General features: G+C 44.4%; 1 protein-coding gene across 4 annotated transcripts in view; it reads right to left on the bottom strand.

The window, feature by feature from the left end:
- LOC142765401 (uncharacterized) overlaps positions 1 to 22,282 on the bottom strand; it is a 101,399-nt gene that overhangs the window by 19,278 nt on the left and 59,839 nt on the right. The window contains exons 10-19 of one of the 4 annotated variants that reach the window (XM_075866305.1): positions 19,222 to 19,269; positions 18,848 to 18,895; positions 18,680 to 18,727; positions 18,509 to 18,556; positions 18,358 to 18,387; positions 18,166 to 18,213; positions 17,999 to 18,043; positions 17,692 to 17,739; positions 17,521 to 17,568; positions 10,147 to 10,194 (exon numbers count right to left, since the gene is read on the bottom strand). In XM_075866305.1, the coding sequence (XP_075722420.1) occupies positions 10,147 to 10,194; positions 17,521 to 17,568; positions 17,692 to 17,739; positions 17,999 to 18,043; positions 18,166 to 18,213; positions 18,358 to 18,387; positions 18,509 to 18,556; positions 18,680 to 18,727; positions 18,848 to 18,895; positions 19,222 to 19,269 (459 nt within the window). The remainder of the gene's footprint in view (positions 1 to 10,146; positions 10,195 to 17,520; positions 17,569 to 17,691; positions 17,740 to 17,998; positions 18,044 to 18,165; positions 18,214 to 18,357; positions 18,388 to 18,508; positions 18,557 to 18,679; positions 18,728 to 18,847; positions 18,896 to 19,221; positions 19,270 to 22,282) is intronic. The other 3 variants (XM_075866307.1, XM_075866306.1, XM_075866308.1) reach the window with 3 other exon arrangements.

The following is a 22,282-nucleotide window of genomic DNA, read 5'->3' as shown; positions in this document are numbered from 1 at the left end:
TATATACAAATAAACTGGAAAAAAATATACAAGACAGACAATTGAGCAAGGGGGGAAATACATATAGACATTTCAAAATAAAAAAAAGTATAAAAGAAACAATTGAGTAAGGGGCGCATTACTTATGTACATCTCAAACTAAAACAAATACAAAAGAAACAATTGGAAAATAATAAGTCAAAAAAAAGCACCAACATGTACAAAAGATACACGCATAGTAACCGTGGGCGAAACACTGTATTTCCTGCGCAAGCAGCGGCCACAAGGCAGAATCCTCGCGCACATGAATGTGACAATCACAAAATTGAACCAATACGGACCAATGAATTATGATACAGCATCTACTTGCTGAGGCATGTGAAGTGGCTTGATAAGATATGACGGAATGTGTCAAAGTTTGTCTGGGATGCAATGTCGTCAGGCAAACTGTTCCACAGACGGATAGCACGTGGAAGTGCGGACTGATTGAACGCGTTTGTTGAGCCGTATACACGGGAATAGCTAAGATGATTGTGTAGTCTACGTGAAGTGAGATATGGTTTTTGCAGAGTAGTAACGGTGATTCGGGAAGAATAGGTAATTTTATGAAAGAATGACAGCAGGGCAATGTCGCGACGAATGTTCAAGACTGGGAGTGAAAGTTCCTGTTTGATTTGTGATATACTAGAATGCGGACTGTAGTTATTGGCAATGAAACGGCTTGCTCTATTCTGGATTCTTTCCAATGAGTCAATTAAGTATTTTTGATGGGGAGACCAAATCGAACAGGCATATTCTAGTTGAGGGCGAACCAGTGTCAAATAAGATAATTTGCGAATGCCTGATGGTGCAGCTTTCAAGTTACGTCTCAAGAAACCTAGTGATTTCGAGGCGCTGGCAGAGATTGCCGTAATGTGGTCGGACCAGGATAGATTAGGTGTCAGTATTACGCCCAAGTACCGATATTGTGTTGCAGTCGATAGAATGGAATGATTAATACTCTAAGAGAATTCGGATATGCTAGGTTTACGTGTGAACGACATTACTTTGCATTTTGAGACATTTAGTGTCATCAGCCATGCACTACACCAACCATTATGTAGTCGAGGTCGTTTTGGAGTGACAGGTGATCTTCACTGTTCTTAATTGGACGGTAAATAATGCAGTCGTCAGCGAACACCCTGATGCAAGAAGAGACATGTTGTGGAAGATCATTGATGAATATGAGGAAGAGTAATGGCGCGAGTACACTGCCCTGTGGTACACCTGAAGAAACGTCAGATAGGAAAGAAGACAAATTGTTAACTGTTGTGTATTGCTGACGATTCGACAGGAAGTTGCGAAGCCATGATAATGTACGGGAGTCTAATTTCAGGGCGGAAAGTTTTGATATCAGGCGACAGTGTGCAACCCTGTCAAACGCCTTCGAATAGTCGAGGAACACGCAATCAGTTTGATTATTATTGTCCATATTTGCATGAAGCTCTGTGGTAAATTCAAACAACTGAGTCTCACACGAAAAGCCCTTTCTGAAACCATGCTGATTTTTGAAAAAGAAATGATTGAATTCCAGATGCCTGTAAATATGTGAAGCGATGATGTGTTCTAGAATTTTACAACAAATACACGTAAGGGAAACAGGACGGTAATTTTCGCATGAGGTTTTATTTCCACTTTTGAATATTGGAATTATTTTCGCCAGCTTCCAGTCAGACGGTAGCATGCCTGTTTCGAGAGACTGCCGGAATATATGAAGTAGTATTTTGCTTGTGACCGTTACCGTATTCTTTAGCACCTTTGAGTTGATTCCATCCACGCCGCATGAAGACGACAACTTAAGATTATTTATGGCTGTAATTATGCCTTCTAATTGAATATCTATTGGTTCCATAAATTGGTAATCGAACTCAGCTACGTTGGGTATGTTGGTACTGTTCTCTTTCGTGAATACAGAAGTGAAAAAGGAATTAAATGCTGTTGGACACTGGCTAGCTGTGAGAGGGACGTTGTTGCAGTCATGCAATGAGATGTGTTGGTTTTCGCTGGAGGGGTTTATGACTTTCCAAAATTTAGCTGGGTTGTTTTTCAGTAGTGTGGGTAGATAATTAGAATAATACTTTTGCTTAGCCTTACTTAAAGCTGTGCAATATGCTTTTATGCAGGTTTTATATTTAAGCCAAGAAGAAGAACTACCCGAGCACTTAGCATTATTGTAAAGCCGTTTTTTCTTATTCCGCATTCTCAGAAGCTTTTTATTGAACCATGGAGTTGAATTACCATTGCTAATTTTAACCAGTGGAACGTGCTTGTCAACTAACGTACACAAAACTTGCTTGAAAAGTAGCCAGTTCTCTTCTACGAATCTATTGTGGAAACACGGCAGGAGAGTGTTTTCGGAAAATAACCTTAGCTTTGTGTTAATTGCCTGCTAATCGCCTTTATTATAGTCCCGAATTTGCTTTGTATGTACACCGGCTACGGTAAGGGGTATGTTTATATCTACTTGGAGTAAATTATGGTCACTGAATCCGTTCAGGTAATCTGTATTACGTATTGTTTCCGGAGCGGTCGTGAGGATAAGATCAAGGGTGTTCGTACCACGTGTAGGTTTCAGAACAGTTTGAAAGAGGTTGAAATCTAGAGTTAAGTTAAGAAATTCAGTTGACATGTGACAGTTGTTTTTGGTCCAAAGACATCTGAGGCGTTCGAAACCTTGACCAATGCGCAAGAAAAAAGGTGTCTGGGTCATTCATAAAAGCATATTCAGATCGTCTTGGCGCATAACTATAAAATTTCAGAAATGTCTGAACCGTTGGGATCCGAAAGCGGCAGGGTAATGTAGGTAATCGTGCTTCCTGATACAAAACATTGTTTGTTACAAACATTGGAAGTCCTAGACACAATCTCAAGGCTTCTCGTACAAGCATAACCAGGGGCTTGATTTTGTAAGCAGGGCCACCTGAGAACAATACACACCAAAATTCTAGCATTGGTCGCATATACGTTTTATATATCATCGCCATTGTGATTCTGCGCAGACCATATTGACGGATGCGCAGTCTATGAAGAATTGCTGAGATGCCGCAGCACTGCTAGCTCGCGTTTGAGCTCACGAATCTGATCGTTTTTATGCTGTGGCAGGAAGAAAAACGTCTTTATTCACTAAAGCATCGAGAAGGAGGACGTGGGAGGAACCCCCAGTCTGGTGTCCTTTGAACGAATCCAGTGACCAGTCGGGCATTCTATATCGGAGCTCGCAGGACCTCGGGAGGTCCATCGCGTATAGCATCATCCCACAGCTCCTCGTTACGTAACGCGTGAAGGAAATCAAGTAAGAGAGGAAAGACGTGCGCAGTGCACTCGATCGAGAAACGGAAGGTCGTGGGTGAGTTTTCACGGCCGGAGCAAGGGTCTGCATAGCAATGCGGGTAGAATTTACGAAGTGATACTAGACTGGAAAATGTTTTAGTCTGTAGCTGGCGTAACGCTATGGCCTCATCTCGGAAGAAAGATGGCAGTGGGGCGCTTTGAGTGCGACGGACGTTTCTCTAGTGACGAAGAATATCGTTGTAAGTGAGGAGAGGCTCCCCCCACATCGAAATGGTCTCCTCGCCTTGCTGTGGCAAGTTACTCGACCACGCGCAACTGCGAGTCTCATCTTTACCGGCGACTTGACCGGCACAAGTAGACGTTGCAATTGGGATCTGGTGGTGGTAGGCAGGTGCTTTGTCGGCGGATTCGGGGCTGGTTGCTTGGACGTCGGCTGTTGTGTGGCCAAGCCTTCTTGGGTCTGTTGGTTGTTGTTACACCGGCGTCTGCGGCGGCATCGACATCGGACGACGTAAGGGACTTGATAGCGATTTGGGCATGTGCGGTCGCCCGTTATGTGGGTCTGGCCGCAAGATGCGCACTTTGGTGTCACACACTGATGGTCGGGCACAGTGGGTTTGACGCCACACTGTTCACCGACTTTCTCGGATGGGGTAGGGCAGACATCTTGTGGATGACCGACGCGGCCACAGTTGCGGCAGCTGTCGATCTGTCGCTTGTAGAGCGTGCAACGCAGCATGCTGCAGTGGAGCATGCTGCAGCGCATATAGTTGGGGACTTTAAGTTCATCGAGGAGGAGGATGATGGTGGTTGTTTCCTTAATTCTTCGTACTCCCATTATTGACGGGGGGTTGTGTGGTGAGACGATCAGGCGTTGTAGCTCTGAGCCTGAAAAGTCAGCGCTGACCCCTTGGACTATGCCTCAGCTGGTGGTGCCAGACGCCACTACATAAGCGGATACTGGATGTGCTTGCTCAACGAGAACGATTTCTTGCACTTTCACGTAGGCTTCGGCTGTTTGTAGGTTCGGCGTGCTGATCAAAGAGATATTATGGGTGTCGTTTTGTGCAAACAATATCTTTCTCGGCCGCCGTTGGCGGGAGTCGTTCAGCGAGTAGTATAGCTTGCAATAACTTAAGCTTGTTGCCCCTACGTACAATCAGGCCACCTCTGGGGCGAACAATGACATGGTGGTGATTCGTTGGGAGTGGGGAAAGCCGCCTGGCGGCTGCAATTCTCGTCACAGCTCCGGTTCGCGGGGCTTGCTTGGCGGCGGTAGTAGTTGAAAAATTTGCTCGACATCGGGATGCGCCAGTCCAGCCAGGCCCACTGGCTTCCTCTTCAGTGATTGTTTTTCCATCTATCATGGCTTTGGGCATGGTGACGGCGCGGTGGCGGGACGTGCCGGCGCAGGGGTCTGTAGCCGTGTTACACCTGCTAGAGGATTAGCGAGTGAAGGCAAAATGTTGGTTGGAAAGGGAGAAAAGGGAGGTGTCCTGGGCTAAAATTGGTATCCGGGTTTTCCCCTTAACTTAGCAAAAACGTTGGTGATAAAATTAGGAAAGGTTGAACTCAGCAGACCAGCAAGGAGTATAGCAGAAGGCAGAATCAATGCGTAGATGTGCGCTCATCTCGACACCCCGTAGTGGTCTATTTGTCACTCGCTGAAATCACCTCAAATCAAATGGGAGGTGGGGCTAGTCAAGCTGCTATAGCGCAGCTTTTTTCCTACTTTCTATGCCACAATTGTTTCTTGTTTGTGTAAATCACGGTGTATCGTTTTGGTGAAATAAAATTTCAACTTTCAACTTTCAACCTTCTCTATTTTCTCGTCCCGACGAAAGCGCTGAAAGCCAAGCAGGGAGGTATGGAAGGGGTAGCAAAAAAACGTCACGCGCGCTTTGTGACCTTGAGCACGTTTTCTTTTTTTCTTCGAATACGCGGCTTTGTCTGTGCAGTGCGATTGCGCGCGCATGCTTGGACAAGTGACGGCCTCCCGTGGCGATCTCATTATTGACCGAGTGTGCCATGTTCAAATCAGCCATTTGCTGATAGATAGGCTTACTACGAGTGATTTTTATGCTTATTGCGTAATTTATCGAGAGAAGAGAAAGCGATTTTCAGCTGATTTTAAAATTTATTGCGAGTTGCAGGCCGCATTCTGCGTTACAATATTTGGCTCGTGTGTTGTCGGAAACCTCTTTTACCGATTGGCAGCAAATGGCATTTCATGGAAGGTCTTGCGTCGGGGTAAGGGGGGCTGCCATAACAGCCGCTGCCATAATTCGCTGCCATAACAGCCGGGATTGTGCCAACTTTGTGCTCTCTGTTTTTTTGCCTTTTTCTCTGCTTTGAAGTAATGAAATAAAGTGTCCCAGTAATGCAAGGAATCATTTGGCAGTTTAGGGACATGGAATCTCACATATAAATCAATCAATCAATCAAGTATTGCAAGAACACGCATATCATTTTTTTGGGACGGAGCACCTTAAGTCATCACCGTGATCATTTGATTTTCTTTACACTTTAGTTCAAACTCACTGTAGAAGCGTGACCTCAAGGATCCCTTCTCTTTCTTTTGTTACCCTTCATTGTGCGGCCGGCGCTACTGCGGCTGCTACAACAACAACAAGTACTACTACTACTACTACTACTACTACTACTACTACTACTACTACTCTAACTACTACTACCATCAGCATGGCGACGATTACGGCGACGATAGCACAAGTGAAACAAGAGAGCTCCGCTGTCAAAGTTATTAGGCAAAAAACCGAATCTATGCTCAATACGGACAAGGAAGCCGAAGCAACTAAGCAACTACCAATATAGTTACGATATAGCTAAAGTAGTGGTGGAGTTTTACACAGACCTGTAGAGTAGCTGGGACAACCATAACCATAGTGAAAAAGTAGCACTAATCCAGACGACATCCCACAACTATAAAAGAAGTCAAGGAAGCATTCGAGGGATTGCAAAGAGGCAAAACTGCTGGTGAGAATCAGCTAACAATAAATCGGTATGAAAATGTAGCACACATTGTGTTAGAAAAACTATCCACCCTTTTTACGAAGCGTCTGCTGATGGGAAGCGTTTTGGAGTCTCGAAAATTGCCATCATTTTAATTTATAGGACAGGGGAAAAGAAGGACTTGAAGAATTACCGGTCCAGAAGCTTTCTCTGTCGTATATATGCCATTTACAAAGGTAATTTCTAACAGAATTAAGGCAACATTAGAAATAAATTAACCACAGGATCAAGCAGGATTTAGTACAGGCAACTCCTCGAAAGACCATAACCGTAGTATCGATAAGCTGATAAAGAAATGCGCGGTATACAACCCCTACACAAGGAATTCATACACTACAACCCATACACATACGACAAGGTGTTTGGCTCGATCGAGACATCAGCAATAATGCAGGCACAACGGCATCAGAACGCCGACAAACCCTGCGTAAACCCACTCAAAAAAATCAACAGCGGATCGACAGCCACCATAGTTCTTCAGGAAAAAAGCGACATAATTCCAACTAAGAAGGATGCAAGGAAGGAAGAAACAATCTTTTCAATGCTATTCACCGCATGTGTACGTTTTCTGGGTCCTAGACTGGAAAGAGTTTCGGATAAGAGTTAACGGGGAATTTTTTAGTAACCAGCGTTTTGATGATGACAGTGCTTTAATTTGTAATATAGGGGACGAATTACAGCTCCGGGTACTGAACTGCAGGCGGAAAGCAGAAGAGTAGCTCTGAACATTATATGCATGAAATAATGTGCAACAGTCTCAACAGAAAAAAACGCTTAACGGAAGGTAGAGAGACACTAGAACCCTATCACAAAACCCAGTGGCGGTGACCCAGCGCTCTACCTTATTACTAGACCATTGTAGCGCTGACACTGCAACTCTGGCACGCTACACGAGGCGCGCTGGCATTGCACACTGGGACACCCATTATCGGCCGAAATCCAGCTTTTATATCTTTTTTTGAGCTCCGTCATGCGCACATTATAATCAGGCTGAAACACAAACACAGCTAAGAAAAAAGAAAAAAAGTAGTTCAGCTGAAGTTGAACCCACAACCTCAAGACATTCATCATCCTGAGGTTAACACGCTGCCCACTACAAGACACCTGAACTATTTTCTTTATTAGGCTACACTACAGCAGAAGAAAAATACATTCACTCTCGTCTTTCACTGCAACACATCTGAAAGACGAGAGGGAATGTATTTTTCGTCATCTTCAAACTAATTCAAGTATCTGATTTTTTTTTCGTCGCTCAGAAACGCAGTGTTTAGTCTCTTCATGCTTGCGCCAAGCTAACAGGTGACTGTTGGCTTATATTTTATGGGTTGCCTTGCACAACATCCTTCTGGCACGTTTTGCTGCAAAGCTTGTTAGCGTGATCGCAGATGTGTTGCTGCAATTTCAGTGACTCGCTATATGGGTAGTCATAAGTATGTAGGAAACTGCGTTCATCTGAACTGCTCACTGAACACTGCAGTGTAGATTTCGTCCCTCGGTCATCTGAAAATATTTTCTGTCCTTCTAGTTTAGGTTCCGCGTACTACAGGCGCAGGACTTCATTCTAGCCGAAACGACCATTGAGCTTAGGGTAGTACTTCGTGTGCCACAGTCACCGTGAAGATCGTAGATATTCAGTTAAAACGAGTCTAATCACCGTTAAAGTGTAGTTTCGATCATAACTGAACCATGAGTGGTCATATTTTCTCTTTTGAATATACCAATAAGATGATAAAAACACCGATATTGGGCATTGCAGTAGCTAACTGCATCCGGGAAAAGGGGCTTTCTGCGGCACGAGCCGGAACGACTCACTGCTAGAGTAGGTTGGTCTTGATTATCAAGGTGATAATACTGTCATACTGTGTTGCGAATTATTAGTTCTATCGACGACGTTTATGAAATACAGTGACGAAACTCGATATCACTTCAAGGAAAGCGCACCCGTGCCAGGGGTGGCATTCATGAGTTGTCAGACACAGCGCATAAGTTCTGTGCCTTCTTGCCCCCCTACAGAAACACAATTGTCGTTAGGGTCCCCACCCCACGAATTCCTGGTGGTGCCCCTGACCCGCGTGCTCAACAAATTATTGCTTTACCCTACTCGCACGTACATTCATTGCCTAACTAAAATAAAAATATATATGTGTAGCACATAGATGAGAATACGATGTTAATTGGTAAATTTTACGTGCCACATCTTGTGATTTAATAATAATTCTTAGAGAAAATGTGCCAATAACGCCTAGTTTCTTCCTATGTGCGGCGAATGTTTCCATTGCGCGGCAGAGAGTTCACACCGTGACCAGTCCCTCCCGCCACGCTTTAAGACACTGGGCTACGCTGTACAGTGTGGTCTGGTGTGTTTCAGTGCACTGGGAGACGCTGGCCACGCTGTACAATTTGTCCCAGTGGCTCTCGGCACGCTGTATCACACTGGGACACACTGTACAGCGTTTGCAGTCTTACCCAGCACCCTGAAACGCATTGGGAGGCATTGGACGCGCTGTTTTTTCCGTAGGGAAGATGTAAATAAAACCAACATGTGAAATTTAATGTACCAAAACCACAATGATAATGTGAGAAAGGCCGTAGTGGAAGACTGAAGAAATTTTGACGACCTGTGACTCTCCACGTGCACAAAAATCTGAGAAAATGGGCATACAACATATCCACTTTTTTTGAACCAACAGCTGCAGGGGCTGGTATTGCATTCCGCGACCATCGGGTCAGCAGTCGAGTGCATCTGCCATGAGACAAATTGTAAAGGAGCATGTATACTTGTGGCAGGTAATAAGGGAGAAGCCGACCCACTATATTCAAGTAACTAGAAGTATAAGAATAGGGTGAAGCTCATTTGGCAAGCATTTTTATCTCATGACTGGTCAACTGCCACTATCGTTTAAGAAAAAGGTATACAACGCCCCAACATGGAGGCCTAAAAGATGGTTCAGCCTAAATCAAGGACAGCGCAGGAGGCGATGGAAGGGAGAATGATAGACGTAACCTTAGGAGACCAGAAAAGAGCACAGTGGGTTAGAGAACAAACCGGCGTTGAGAGCAAGAAGTTGAGATCAATAAGTTGAGATCAAGAAGTTGAGATCAAGAGTTGAGATCAAGAAGAACGAATGAACAAGCGCCGGACACGTAGCACGTAACTAGGATAACTGCTGGTCGTTAAGCATAACTTACTGGATTGCCAGAGAACATAAACGCACGAGAGAAAGACAGATAATTACGTGACCAGATTTTAATAAAAAAGAGGGCAGGTATAGCTTGGCAGCAGAAGACAAGATTGATTGGCGAATCATGAGACAGGCATTCGCCTTGTAGTTTTTGTTATCAGGCTGATGATAATGACAATGACGATGACGACCATGATGATAATGAAGATGATGACGACGACGACGATGATGATGATGATGATGATCACGACGACAGGTGTACAAATTTTTACTAGGAACGCCATTTGGTGATCCAACAATTTCTTTGCACTGTAGGCTAGGGGTCAGCTATAGGAAACGCACAAGAAAAAATTACTGATAATTTTTTCAGCCCGTAATAATGCCAGTTCTTCCGTTGTGAGCCTGTGTATAAGTGTTAGCAAGGCAGAAGACATGTTGAAAGTTGAAATTTGAAAGTTGAAATTTATTTCACCACAACAATACACCGTGATTTACACAAACAAGAAACAATTGTGGCATGGAAAGTAGGAAAAAAGCTGCGCTATAGCAGCTTGACTAGCCCCACCTCCCTCGGGGCTTATGAACATAGAGTATTACCTCTTTTACTTTGAAATAAATGACTCACCGTTCTTCGTCCAGGACTTCCACGAGTGGGGCGTCTATGGTGTCGACGCTAGAAAGAGCACAATGTAGCACTCAAAAAAGACAAATTCAAGCAAATAGAGATCATCGTCATCATCATCATCACCATTTATTTGACCCTTAAGGGCCCCTGAGGAGCATTACATAAGGGGGGGGGGACAATTTTCTAAATACAAAATTAAGGAAAAAAATAGAAAGTTGTACAAACACACGAGCAATACTTTTGCAAGATCCGAGAACAGACGCACAGAAAATGTACTTATACAAGTAGAAAAACATGGACGCACAAGTTTTACACATACAAGAGCGCAAAATACAGTGACAGTGGTAGAGTTTTAATGGGCTTCCAAGTTTAAGTGAGCTGTTAATAGTTGTTTGAATGCGCACAAGTCACGCTCTGAGACGATGGCTTCCGGTAAGTTATTCCATTCCTCGATGGCGACAGGAAGAAATGACTCATTGAATGCAACGGTCGTACCGAAAAGACGTTGGAGGCTTCTTGAATTAAATAGTCAGCGAGAATAGCGGGCGAGATCAACACAACCCTGTATTTTCAATAACTGCAAAGCTTTTCTTAGAGAACATCGGCGACTTTGACCATATCTGTCTGCTTATCAATCTATCAAGGTGCATATCAGCTTTAGCTCTCCTGGCTATTTCGATAATCTTATCTATACCAATGCTGTTATCACATAATATTACTATAGACGACCAGAATTGACTAGCCATGACATAAAAATAATAACATGTATGTCATGAGTGTCATCATTCACATGTTGTGGTCTTGCAGCTCTTTTCGTGGTTTGTACACACGACAATTTGCAAAATTTGTATGGTATGACAATAGTGCTTGGCAAACGTAAGCGATTGCCCTTTCCATGGAAATCATCAGGTGCATGTCACGCAAGTGATGGCTGCACGCCACACTCATGGTGCGCTCACGGTCGTTTCGCTAGCTTCACTTGTACCAAACTTAGTATTACATGACATGAAGGGATCAAAAATGTCAATTACGCGTCCAGGCATCACAATCGTGACGTGCATAAAACTTGACTACCTGCTACGCTCATAGAGTGCTGGCGGCGGTATCGCTAGTTCCACATATACCAAACATGGTGTTGCGTGTCGTCAATGAATAAGAAAGAAGTATGACTGCTGCAAACATGATAACCATTACACGCTTGTTATGTAATACCATGACTGCTCCACACTCACGATGTGCTCGCACCCACTTCACTAGCTTCACGTATACCAAATTAGGTGTAACGTGACATGAATGGACGACGGAGGTGAATGACACATCCAAACATGATAATCATAATATACGTGTCTGTACGACATGACTACATGCTACGTTCACAGCGCGCTCGTGACCATTTGCCTAGCTTCACATATACTAATTTTAGTATTACGGGCCATGAATGGACGACAAACATAAACACCAGGCGTAAACATGTTAATCATCACATAGAAGTAATGTGCGGCATAATGTAAGTTTGCCTCTCAAAGTTGGGCTTAATTTTACAATGACATATGAACCTTCTTCATTCGTGCTTCGCATTTCGGGGATTTCTTGTGTTCGCGGGATCTGCCAATTTTTAACCAGCTTTACCTTAAGGTTGAAGTAAAAATGTCAAGGTATGATGCTTTAGAGGGTTAATTTTTTCGACAAGCTTAAACTAGCTGCACGATGTATTGCCGACAGCATTCCAACGTTTATTTATAACAATTCCGAGGCTTTTGTTAACGTTAGCTATTCTGCCCGACTCTTTATTGAATGTTCGAAAACTTTGTTTGGCCTGACGGAGAGAAAGCATTTTTATGTTATAATTTATGACTGCTATAGTGTCTCACGAGTGTGTAGCCTTATTGAAATACAATCGTACAACCAATAAACTGATATTCCCGCCATATCATTGAAGGGGCCATTTAAAGATTTGTGATGTTGTGTTGCACAAGCCACATAACAATAGTCACACTAAAATCTTCAAAAATGCTCGCTCCTTTTACTTGCACCTGAAAATTGCGTAAGCAAGAAGGGTCTCAACTAAACAATCTTAAGTTCCTGAAGAAGATCGACAATACGAATTCTCTGAGGAATCCCAAAAAAGATCCCATGCGGTCTTTTTCGGGAACTAGTCTAATCATTGTGTTCTAGTGATCATATATAGAGAAATGACAAAATTATTCATATTTTATTATATGATCAGGGTGATAAAGAAAAATTACAATTGAAAGCGAGTTTGTCATGTTATTTAGGGTCATAGGGAGCATGATGACTTCGGCTAATATCGTAATCGTGCCTACTAACTGGTGCACTGCAGAATACCAACTTTTCATTAAGGCGTACCACGCATTATGGTTTTGTTTTGCTTGCAGTTTAATAATGATGTTTTTTTGTACGCTTACATACTGCTGTGTAGCCTAAATACGCCTAAGTGATTTATCAGCTTTGTAGAGGAAACCACCCTATCAGCTGGCGCGTCGCCCATGTTCATAATGGAAAGGAGTTTCACCGAAAATTCTGGCCTTCAAATTCATTTTTCGCACTTTTAAAAACTACGGGGTAGAAAACCGGTGTCTATTGGTTAGAAATTATGAGTATTTCACTTTATAAACTTAGATAATCCATTTTTACACTTTGCTATACTCATAAGTATATGTATGGCACAATCAACCACAAATCTAACCAAAAATTTACCTCAATAAAATATCTGAGAAATTCACAGAGAGATGAACTTATTCCCACTGTTTTTTCCCAAAAGATTTTAGCCTGCAGTTTTTCTATGTATGGCCATCACTTTAAATTCACAAAATTGTCAAGAAACATGTGATATAAAAATATCTATCAACAAACCGTTTTGCACACTCTTTGAAAATTTGCTTTGTTGCATTTTTCAAGCACCGCGCTTTTATTGTAAGGTAGTCCTTCATGCCAGCACTAAATACTTTACTTTTTAGAACATAGGCAAAGTTGGAGTGCATTCAGAAATTTCTATACAAAGTTCGATGTTCTCTGAAATGTATAAATCATATGTAGAGAATTCTTGGTAAACGTATTTTTCTCATATATATCTTTGCTTGTGTGAGGTACATAGGCTACAAAACCAAATCTTCTAATTGACAAAAGGGATATTGTGGCCTCTGTTGAGGCGCCGTATACACGCCATTGTTGTTCAAAGAAATAAACAGCAAATGACCTACGATTGAGCATCATACTCAGTTTTTTCACTGAAAAGTATAATTAGTTTTAATTTATTTGAGAAAACAATTTTTCTGTCACCTACAGGAAGCAACATTTGTATAATTTGATACCCTAGAGAAACATATTTTGTATCAGGTTGAGCGGGTGAATCGCGACTTGCGTGGAATACATCTCCTTATCGTGATTTTCGTGCCCCTCTGTGCACGTACTTTGTCACATGTAATGAGCAGCACATTGCTTTTAGCAATGTTCTTTACCCATCATGCGTTGTTCATCTGGCATGCAAGGTGAACCGGGTACAAAAAAAAAGTTTGCTTTAACTTTAGATGAGGTGTAAGTGTTTATATGAGGTGTAAGTTCTAGCATCCAAGATGCTAGAATTTGTCTTATGATGAAAAAATTACTACCTCAATGAACATCATCACACATCAGGCTCCCGGTTTCGACACTGTGGCTTCCACTGAAGGGGGAAGGGGGTGGCCACTCTGGTCAGTAAAAGGTTCACGTGCATTCAACGAGACCTCGGTCCAGCGGACAATGGGGTCGAGTACGTCATGACGGAACTCCTAGTCGACCCTCCTAAGCTTGGCTTACGAAGGAACAGTATTTTTATATTAAATGTCTACTGCAGGCCCAGCGTACACAGAGCCAGGGCTGGTGGTCTTCTGAAGAAGGCCGTGCATTTTGCCGGCTGTCAACCTCTTGTCGTCATGGGGGACTTCAATGCGCAGCATCAGGCGTGGGGTTACCTCACCAATACGAAGAAGGGTAGAGACATATGGCTCACGGCAACGGAGGAAGATCTGACACTGGTAACCAATAAGGACTTCCCAACCAGGAGAGGGAACTCGGTGTGCCGAGATACAACCCCGGATCTCACCTTTGTCAAGAGTCTGGAAAACGTCAAATGGACCAACACAGCTATCGACCTCGGTAGCAATCATTGCATCATCGAAGTGCTCATAGAGGTTGCCCGCAACAAGACAAGGACCTTTAAGTTCATCGACTGGGACTTGTTCCGAGCCAACCGCTCCGAGCGCGCCCTTTCCCCGGATGCGGACCTAGACTCTTGGTGCGACGGGTTAAAAGAAGATGTGGCCAGTGCCACCAAAGAGGTGACAACCGATCTGGAGGTGGCCAGGATGGACAGTAGGCTCGCGCATCTGTTGGAAGCCAAGCAGGCACTGCTCGCGAGATGGAAGACTCAGCGCCATAACAGAAGACTGCGCAAGAAAATGTCCGAAATCAACAAAACGGTAGGAGATCATTGCAAGGTCTTATGCAAGCAGCGATGGGATGAGCTCTGTGATTCTATGGAGGGCCAACTCAAGACCGGTAAAAGCTGGAGACTCCTCAAACACCTACGGCACGACGGCAACACCAAGTCCAATCAGAAGAGAGCTTTGGCGAAAGCTGTCCATTTGGCCACCGACTCAACTCCAGATGAGGCGATCACGGAGCAGCTCATAGACAAGTACCTGGCGGCCACGGACGATCCGGTACCTCCCCAGTTTCCCAACTACGAGGGGCGCGACGCGCCATTGATGAACGAGGACTTCACCGTGGCTGAGGTCAAGCGGGTTCTCGCATCCCTCAATAGCAGATCCGCCCCTGGGCCAGATGGGGTAACCAACAAAATGTTCAAGCACCTCGAAGACGACTCGATCGAGTTTCTTACAAACAAGATCAACGAAATCTGGCGCAGCGGTCTCATTCCCAAGAGCTGGAAAGCGGCCTGCACAGTACTGATACCCAAGCCGGGTAAGGCACCGAGCATCGAGAATCTTAGGCCAATCTCGTTGACGTCGTGCGTCGGGAAGGTGGCCGAGCACGCCATGCTCAACCGCCTCACTGACCACCTCGAGTCTAACGAAGGCTATACCCACAACATGATTGGCTTTCGGTCGGGGCTCTCGAATCAGGACGCCATGAAGCTGATCAAGCACCAGGTCATTGACTCCGGCTCCACCGACACCAAGGCGATTCTTGGATTGGATTTGAAAAATGCTTTTGACAACATATCACACGCCTTTATTCTCAAGAGCTTGTCTGAGTTTCACGTCAGCAAGCGGGCGTACAATTTTGTGCGCTCCTTCCTTTCGTCGCGGTCCACAAGACTGAAGATTGACGATTTTTTTGACCCACGAAATTACCCTTGAGTCAAAAGGGACACCTCAGGGGGCGGTGATCTCCCCGACGCTGTTCAATATCTGCATGATCAACCTGTCGAGGGCCTTGAACAAAATCCCGAACATTAACCACACGATCTACGCAGACGACATCACCATCTGGTGCCTCAGCGGATGTGAGGGTCAGGTCGAGAGTGCTTTGCAAGAGGCCATCGATGTGACGGAGCGCTATCTCATCCCCACCGGGCTAAGGTGCTCGCCCGCTAAGTCCGAGCTCTTACTGTATAAGAAGAGGCCCAGAGGCGGTTCTCACCGGTCCTGGAAGCCAGCAATGGAAAGCCACATTACGTTATTCACCGGTAACGGCTCCCCAGTTCCGCGGCTGGACACTATCAGGGTCCTTGGAATGTTTATCGAGTCTAACGGAGCCAATGGAGCCGCCGTCAAACGCATTTGTTCCAAGACCGAAAGCGCCCTCGGACTGATTCGAAGAATCGCTAACAGGCACCGCGGAATCAGGGAGGACAATCTGATCCGGATTATCCACGCATTCGTGCTATGCCACCTCGCTTATTCGGCGGCTATGCACAACTGGCTCGTGTCGGAGCGCAACAAAATCAATGCCCTAATCAGAAGAGTCTTGAAGCTGGCCCTTGGCATTCCCGTTCGAACGCACACGGAAGACCTCCTGAAGTTGGGAATCCACAACACGTTCGAAGAAATTGTCGAAGCCCAAGAGTTTGCACAGTTTGTCAGACTGTCTGGCACCCCAGCGGGTAGAGCCATACTCGGCATGCTGGGACGAAACCCCACGGTTGTCGGTCCTGACGCTGTGAAGCTGCCCAACGACGTAAGATCCAAGATCCAGATTGCGCGGATGCCGCGCAATATGCATCCAACCTACAACGAAGCACGAAGACGAGTCAGGGGTAAATCTCTGCTCGCCAGTGCCCGCTTGGACACGGATCGAGCCTGCTTCGTCGATGCTGCTTCGTACATTCAAGAAGACGCCTTCTCCTCAGTGGTCGTCGACTGTGATTGCAGAGTCATCAGCTGCGCTACCATCCGCACTTCTAGTTCCAGCGTTGCAGAGCAGGTTGCCATTGCTCTTGCATTGACGGACGGTGTACATGACACAATTTATTCAGACTCCAAGGCCGCTATCAAGGCCTTTCAGATGGGCATGGTGGCTCCCCAGGTCCTACAGATTATTCAAAAAGTCAAAGACCTCAAAACTCACTCATTGGTCTGGTTTCCTGCGCACCTTGAAACCATTGAGGGTGCCTCGCTCAATCCCAACGAGGAGGCGCACTCGGCTGCACGAGGTTTGACTGACCGTGTGCCGGGTAACGCGTCATCTCCTGGGCGACCTGAGCCTCTCTGCTCGTACAACGAGATATGCAAGCACCACTATCTGTCAAGAAGACTGCTGCCTCTACCACACTCCTCGCTATGCAGGGCCCAAGCTATTACTCTCCGACTGCTACAAACAAACACTTACCCGAGCCCTGCGGCACTGCACACAAGGTACCCTGAACGGTTTCCAAGCCCGGACTGCCCCCTGTGTGGTGGTTATGCGGACTTCGAGCACGTACTGTGGGGCTGCGCCTCTGCCGGTCCCCCTTTCACCCAAGAGGAAATGAAGCGACTCATTAAGGCCCAGGACCAGACCTCTCAAATCCTGGCCATCCAGAGGGCCCGCGCGAGGGCCGTCAGGTTTAACCTGATGGTCCCCGAGTGGGCCTAGCCAGGTGACGCTGAGTTTACTCGCGTCTATTGTGGACCGAATAAAGTTGTTTCACTCACTCACCTCAACGAATATAACAGTTGGAGAATATAATTGCTGACCAGGCTGAACAAAACAAGACAAGAATAAAGCAATGTACGGCATGCATGTGTCACCTTTGAACGGCTGGTAATGTATTGTTTTGCTTGCCATGTTGAATAAAATATTTATCCGACTTAATATGTGGGCTTTAACGACCCAACACCCATCATAAGATTATGAGAGACGCCTACTTACCCTACTAGTGCTAGCAATGGGACTTACAGGGCTTAATGACGGTGGAGACTGAAAAAAAGCATAGCACGACAGCCTTGACTGAAATCTATCGACCTGTGCATAATCACTACTGTGCCTTTAGTATACCACTATTGTCTTTTTTTCTCCAATCATTCTGAATTAAAGACTTACCCTGCTCGAATCACCAAATGGTCTTACGGGGCTTAGATGTGGCGGTGACTGTAAAAAGCATGACAAAACATTATTGACTTAAATATAGACACATGCTAACAATCCTTGCTGTGTGCTGATTTCAGTTGTAGTGATTTGTGTCGCTCGTCATTTTGAACTCATGGGGTTTAGTGGCGGCCGAGACTGAAAAACACATAGTAAATCATTCTTGCCTAAGTTAAACACACAGATTCGCATAATCACCACTTTTAGGCCTATTTTAGCAGGTTTGTTCGGTTGGGATTGCCATGATGAGTGAAAAACTTACACTACTTGAACCAGGTCTACGATCTCTGGGGCGTGATAACGAAGGCTGGAAAAAAACGCAGTGCGGTCGTATTTACCGATATATGAACGAATTCGTATATATACTAGTGCGCGCTTATTGTAACACATTTGCCTTGTTTTTATGGTCCTTCTGAATGAAATACTTACGCTATTCGAACCAGCAACTGGGCTTACTGGGCTTAGTGTAGGCGGTGACTGCAAAAAGCATGATGAAATATTATTGACTTGGACACACACACATGCACGCAAGCGTTACTGTGTGCGTATATCGGCGATATACATTTGTTTGGCTCGTCACATTGAGCAAAAGACTCACCACACCTAGAGCGAAAGACTCACCAAACTTATGGGGCTTAATGGCGGCATAGACTGAAAGAAAGACAATGCATAGGAATCACGACCCACAATCACACACATGGACGTAGCGACCACTGCATGCTTATTTTAGCAGTAGTGCGGTTTCGATGACCATCAGGATTTGAAGACTTACAACACTTGAACCAGAGCTGGGACTTTTGGGGCTTAAGGGAGGCAGAGACTGAAAAAGAACCACAGCACGGTAATCTTTACTAGGACATGCGTGCCTGAATAGAATCAACAATTTATGTTTATTTTAGCCTTCCTGTTTCCTTTGGTTGGTCACCATGTACAAAATACTTACGCTACTTGATTGGGAACTAGAACTAATGGGGCTCGATGGCGGGACATACTGAAAAGAAGTGTAACATGTCAGTCTTGATTGAGATAAACGCATACAAGGTCTCATAGTCACTACCTAATTTAGCATTGACGTTTTATTTTTGCTGGACATCATTATTGAAAGACTTACTCCACTTGGGCCAGCAACGGGACTTGCGGGGCTAAGTTGTGGCGGAGACTGAAAAAGAGAGCAGCGCTGCAGTCTTGACTGATATACAAGAACACATGCACTATCAGCGTCAGATGAAACCCGAACAGAGGCAGACTTTCGCGATGGTACAGTGCCCGCCATCCACTTATAAGCATGGAAAGGCATGCATATATGCGCAGAGTTCCTAAACAGGGTGCGCACCCCTGTCGATGGTGGTAACTGGATGACGTGCACTATAATATCTCGAAGGCTTGTCACTCTTCAGGTTTCATTGGACGCTAATTGTACCCTGATATACGCTTATTTTACAGTGGTCATATGTTTTGCCAGATACCAGCAAAAAAGATACTCACCGTGCCTGGTCCAGGCATTTGACTTTCAGGGCTTAATTGCGGTGGAGACTGAAAAACGTTCAGCGCGTCAATTTCACAGATATAGATAGTCGAAATAATGAACATTACTTGTTTATTTTAGCCATAATATATGAATTGTAGCCAAGAATGGTGTGGTTAGCAATATTCCAAAAAGGCGCATTCCCTCAGAAGGTTGGATCTACAAGAAAGCTTCATGCGCGACTATGGTCTGTTATTAACGTATAATGTGTGGAAACATGTTGGCACCGAACGCTCAGTTGACAGTAAATTTGGAAACACCTGGCATACAGCCTATGTACAATATTACAATAATTCATTTCGAAGTGCACACTCAGATTTCTCCTTTTTTTGAACGTTTTGCGCTGAATGACCAAAATTGTCTGGTCAATAAGCAATGGCACTTTGTGGGTTCCTTAGAACATCATTTTAATTTTTTCGATCACCTAATATTGCCATTTAGCCTAAATATTTCCATTTGCCTGTCCTGATTGTTTTGCATGGTTAATTTTATTTAGTGATTTCACACAAATGATGTGGAAGTGGTAATAGTTTGTGTTAAACCACCACTAGTTCTTGATTTTAAGCACTCATGTTTTGAGTTACTGAATGAGCAATGGTGATTTCATTTTATGCACTGCGCGTCACATTGAGAGATACCATTGCTCAATAAAAGACAATGTTTTAGGTCACCACAACGTTCAAGTATACACGGTTATATGACAATTTTTATCCCTGCCCAAAAATCATAATTTTTTGCACAAAGTTGGAAAACATATCAGAACACACTTACTTCATTTATCACGCAGCCAAATATTCAAGGATGCATAGCTAAAAATCATTGGTGTTTTTTTTCTGTTCAACTGTCCCACTGAACAAAACGAAAACTTGTAAGGTGAATTTATCAGTAAGACTATAGCAAACTATACAAAATTTACAACAATGTTGCCTTGTACCTAAGATTTGGCTGATGTACAGTGGGCCCAAAGGGCACCATTAAAAACCTATTGTGAAAATGAGATAGCAGAACAACAAAACGAGGGCTGTAGAGCACTCCACTGTCTTTTTAGCCACAAAGCATGCTGTCGCTGACATCGCTTTCACTCCTTTCTGCACTGGGCAAAGTCAACACTCTCACACGGAAAGAGCCTGGCTGTAACAGCATGAGACGCAAGTGATGTCCGTAATGCAAGAAAGTTATGTAATCAACTAGAGGCGAAAAAGATCATAATATGTCCATATAATTGACTTTGAAAACGTTTTCACATCGTGAACCGAAAAAATGGAGTATAATTCAGCTGAACACTACACAACCTAACTGAGCGAGATGCGGTAGAAGTGTTTGTGAGAGGCTTCTTCGTTATTGTCAGCCTTCGCAGAAGAGGACAGGTGGGGGCATTCTCCCAGCTGTCACGTCACTGGTGTACTCGGCGAATACAGCATTTCGGGCACCCTTAATCAAAAAGATCGAAAGCGATTACTTCTTAATATTAGCTCGTTTTTCTTTGCAGCTGCAGATGGCCCGTGATTGATTTTTGTGTGTGTTGACTACGATGCTTTGTGAGAGGTCGGGTGGTTGGCACTGAACTGCAGACATATTCCGTTGTGCATTTTTTTTCTGGTACACAGAGAAGCTCGAACGTCCTTCTACCCCCTCTTGTTCCCGTTTCGCCAGCACATCCAGTAAAAAAAAAACTTCGTTCTTTTTCTTTTCCACGGCGGATGGCATTGCCGGCTCAAAAAAATTTGTGTTTGCCAGAAAATTGTCCAAGTTAGACTCAGCAATTGCGCAAAATATGTCACGCACTTATCTCAAAAAGCATTTTGGTGGCTCGGCGAGCTTGTGTTTATATGTGCCAGATGAATAAGTTTGCTGCTGTGGCTGAATTAGCAGTTCCCATGGTAATTTCACTTGCTTGTTTGTAGAAATTATCTCCGAAAGAAACTGTGTTGCGTTCACGCAGAAATACACTAAGCAGTACATTTCATCTGTGCTGAGGTTCGTTCTTTCATTGAGGTTTTTATGCCTGTCCAAGGTGGCTCGAGTAGATGAGACACGAGGGTATAGGCTCACTACATCGAGTGACACGAAACTGTCGTCATTGCTGGATGTCACCTTCGACATGCGCCGAACAAAATTGGTGGCATTTCTTACATGTGCGTTTCTCTTCTCCAGTAGTGTTGACAGGGTCCTGTGTAGATGTAGGCACAGCATGCAGAGGTGTGGTGTTCAAATGTGAACTATTGGGCGTAGTGATATCCCCGGTTCGTGGATCTTCGAAGTGTCATAGGGTACAGGTGGCGCACAGATTCTGCATATCATATGTGAGTAGAGCGAACTTGCTTCTGAGTGGCCTTTGAAAATCTGAACTAATAACTTGTTTAGTTACCGTTGAATCTTGGAGCGGCGCTTTTCATGAGTTTCACCTACTCGGGGGTTTTCACAAAGTTCTTTATTCATACAATGTTTGACCAGCTATAATGATTGGATTATCTTTGTCTGCTAGTAAGATGGTTATTGCTGAGTCTTTTTCAAAGTTTTTATAGTGATGCTTCCTCGATTTTTGTTAGCTTCTTTCGCGATCGTACCGCTATAGCTTCGTGAGTATTCCCATGGCTTTGAGAACTACGCTGTATCTGGCCTCACTGTCAAGGTGTTCTACGCCATCTACCACAGGCGCAATGACCTGTGAAAGAGGTGGTGTTATTGTATTGAAATTGTGTAGTGTAGCAGAGCGCTAGCCTCGTGCACCGATAATAGTCTTTGTGAGGAAATAACCACACTTTTTGGGGTTTAGCTGGAATTCCGGGGCTTTTATCTGTTCTTTAGTGCCGCGAGTTTGCTATTTAAAGATGCGTTTTTTATTTGGTCTGTGGTTGTGGCGACGTTTCTTGCCGTGTTTCTTTCTTGTGTCTAGAGACACTCGTATATAACCGACATCTGGTACTCTATTTCCCTAAGCAGGCAATATAGGGCCGCTTCCTTCTTGCTACAGTAGTACCAGGAAAAAAAGACCGAGCTTGCACTTTCTCAGTTTTATTC

Source organism: Rhipicephalus microplus, chromosome 6 (assembly GCF_043290135.1).
Source record: "Rhipicephalus microplus isolate Deutch F79 chromosome 6, USDA_Rmic, whole genome shotgun sequence".
NCBI classification, from domain to species: Eukaryota; Metazoa; Arthropoda; class Arachnida; order Ixodida; family Ixodidae; genus Rhipicephalus; species Rhipicephalus microplus.
The sequence above is the reverse complement of the archived record's forward strand: the minus strand, read 5'-3'. Positions and strand labels throughout refer to the sequence as shown.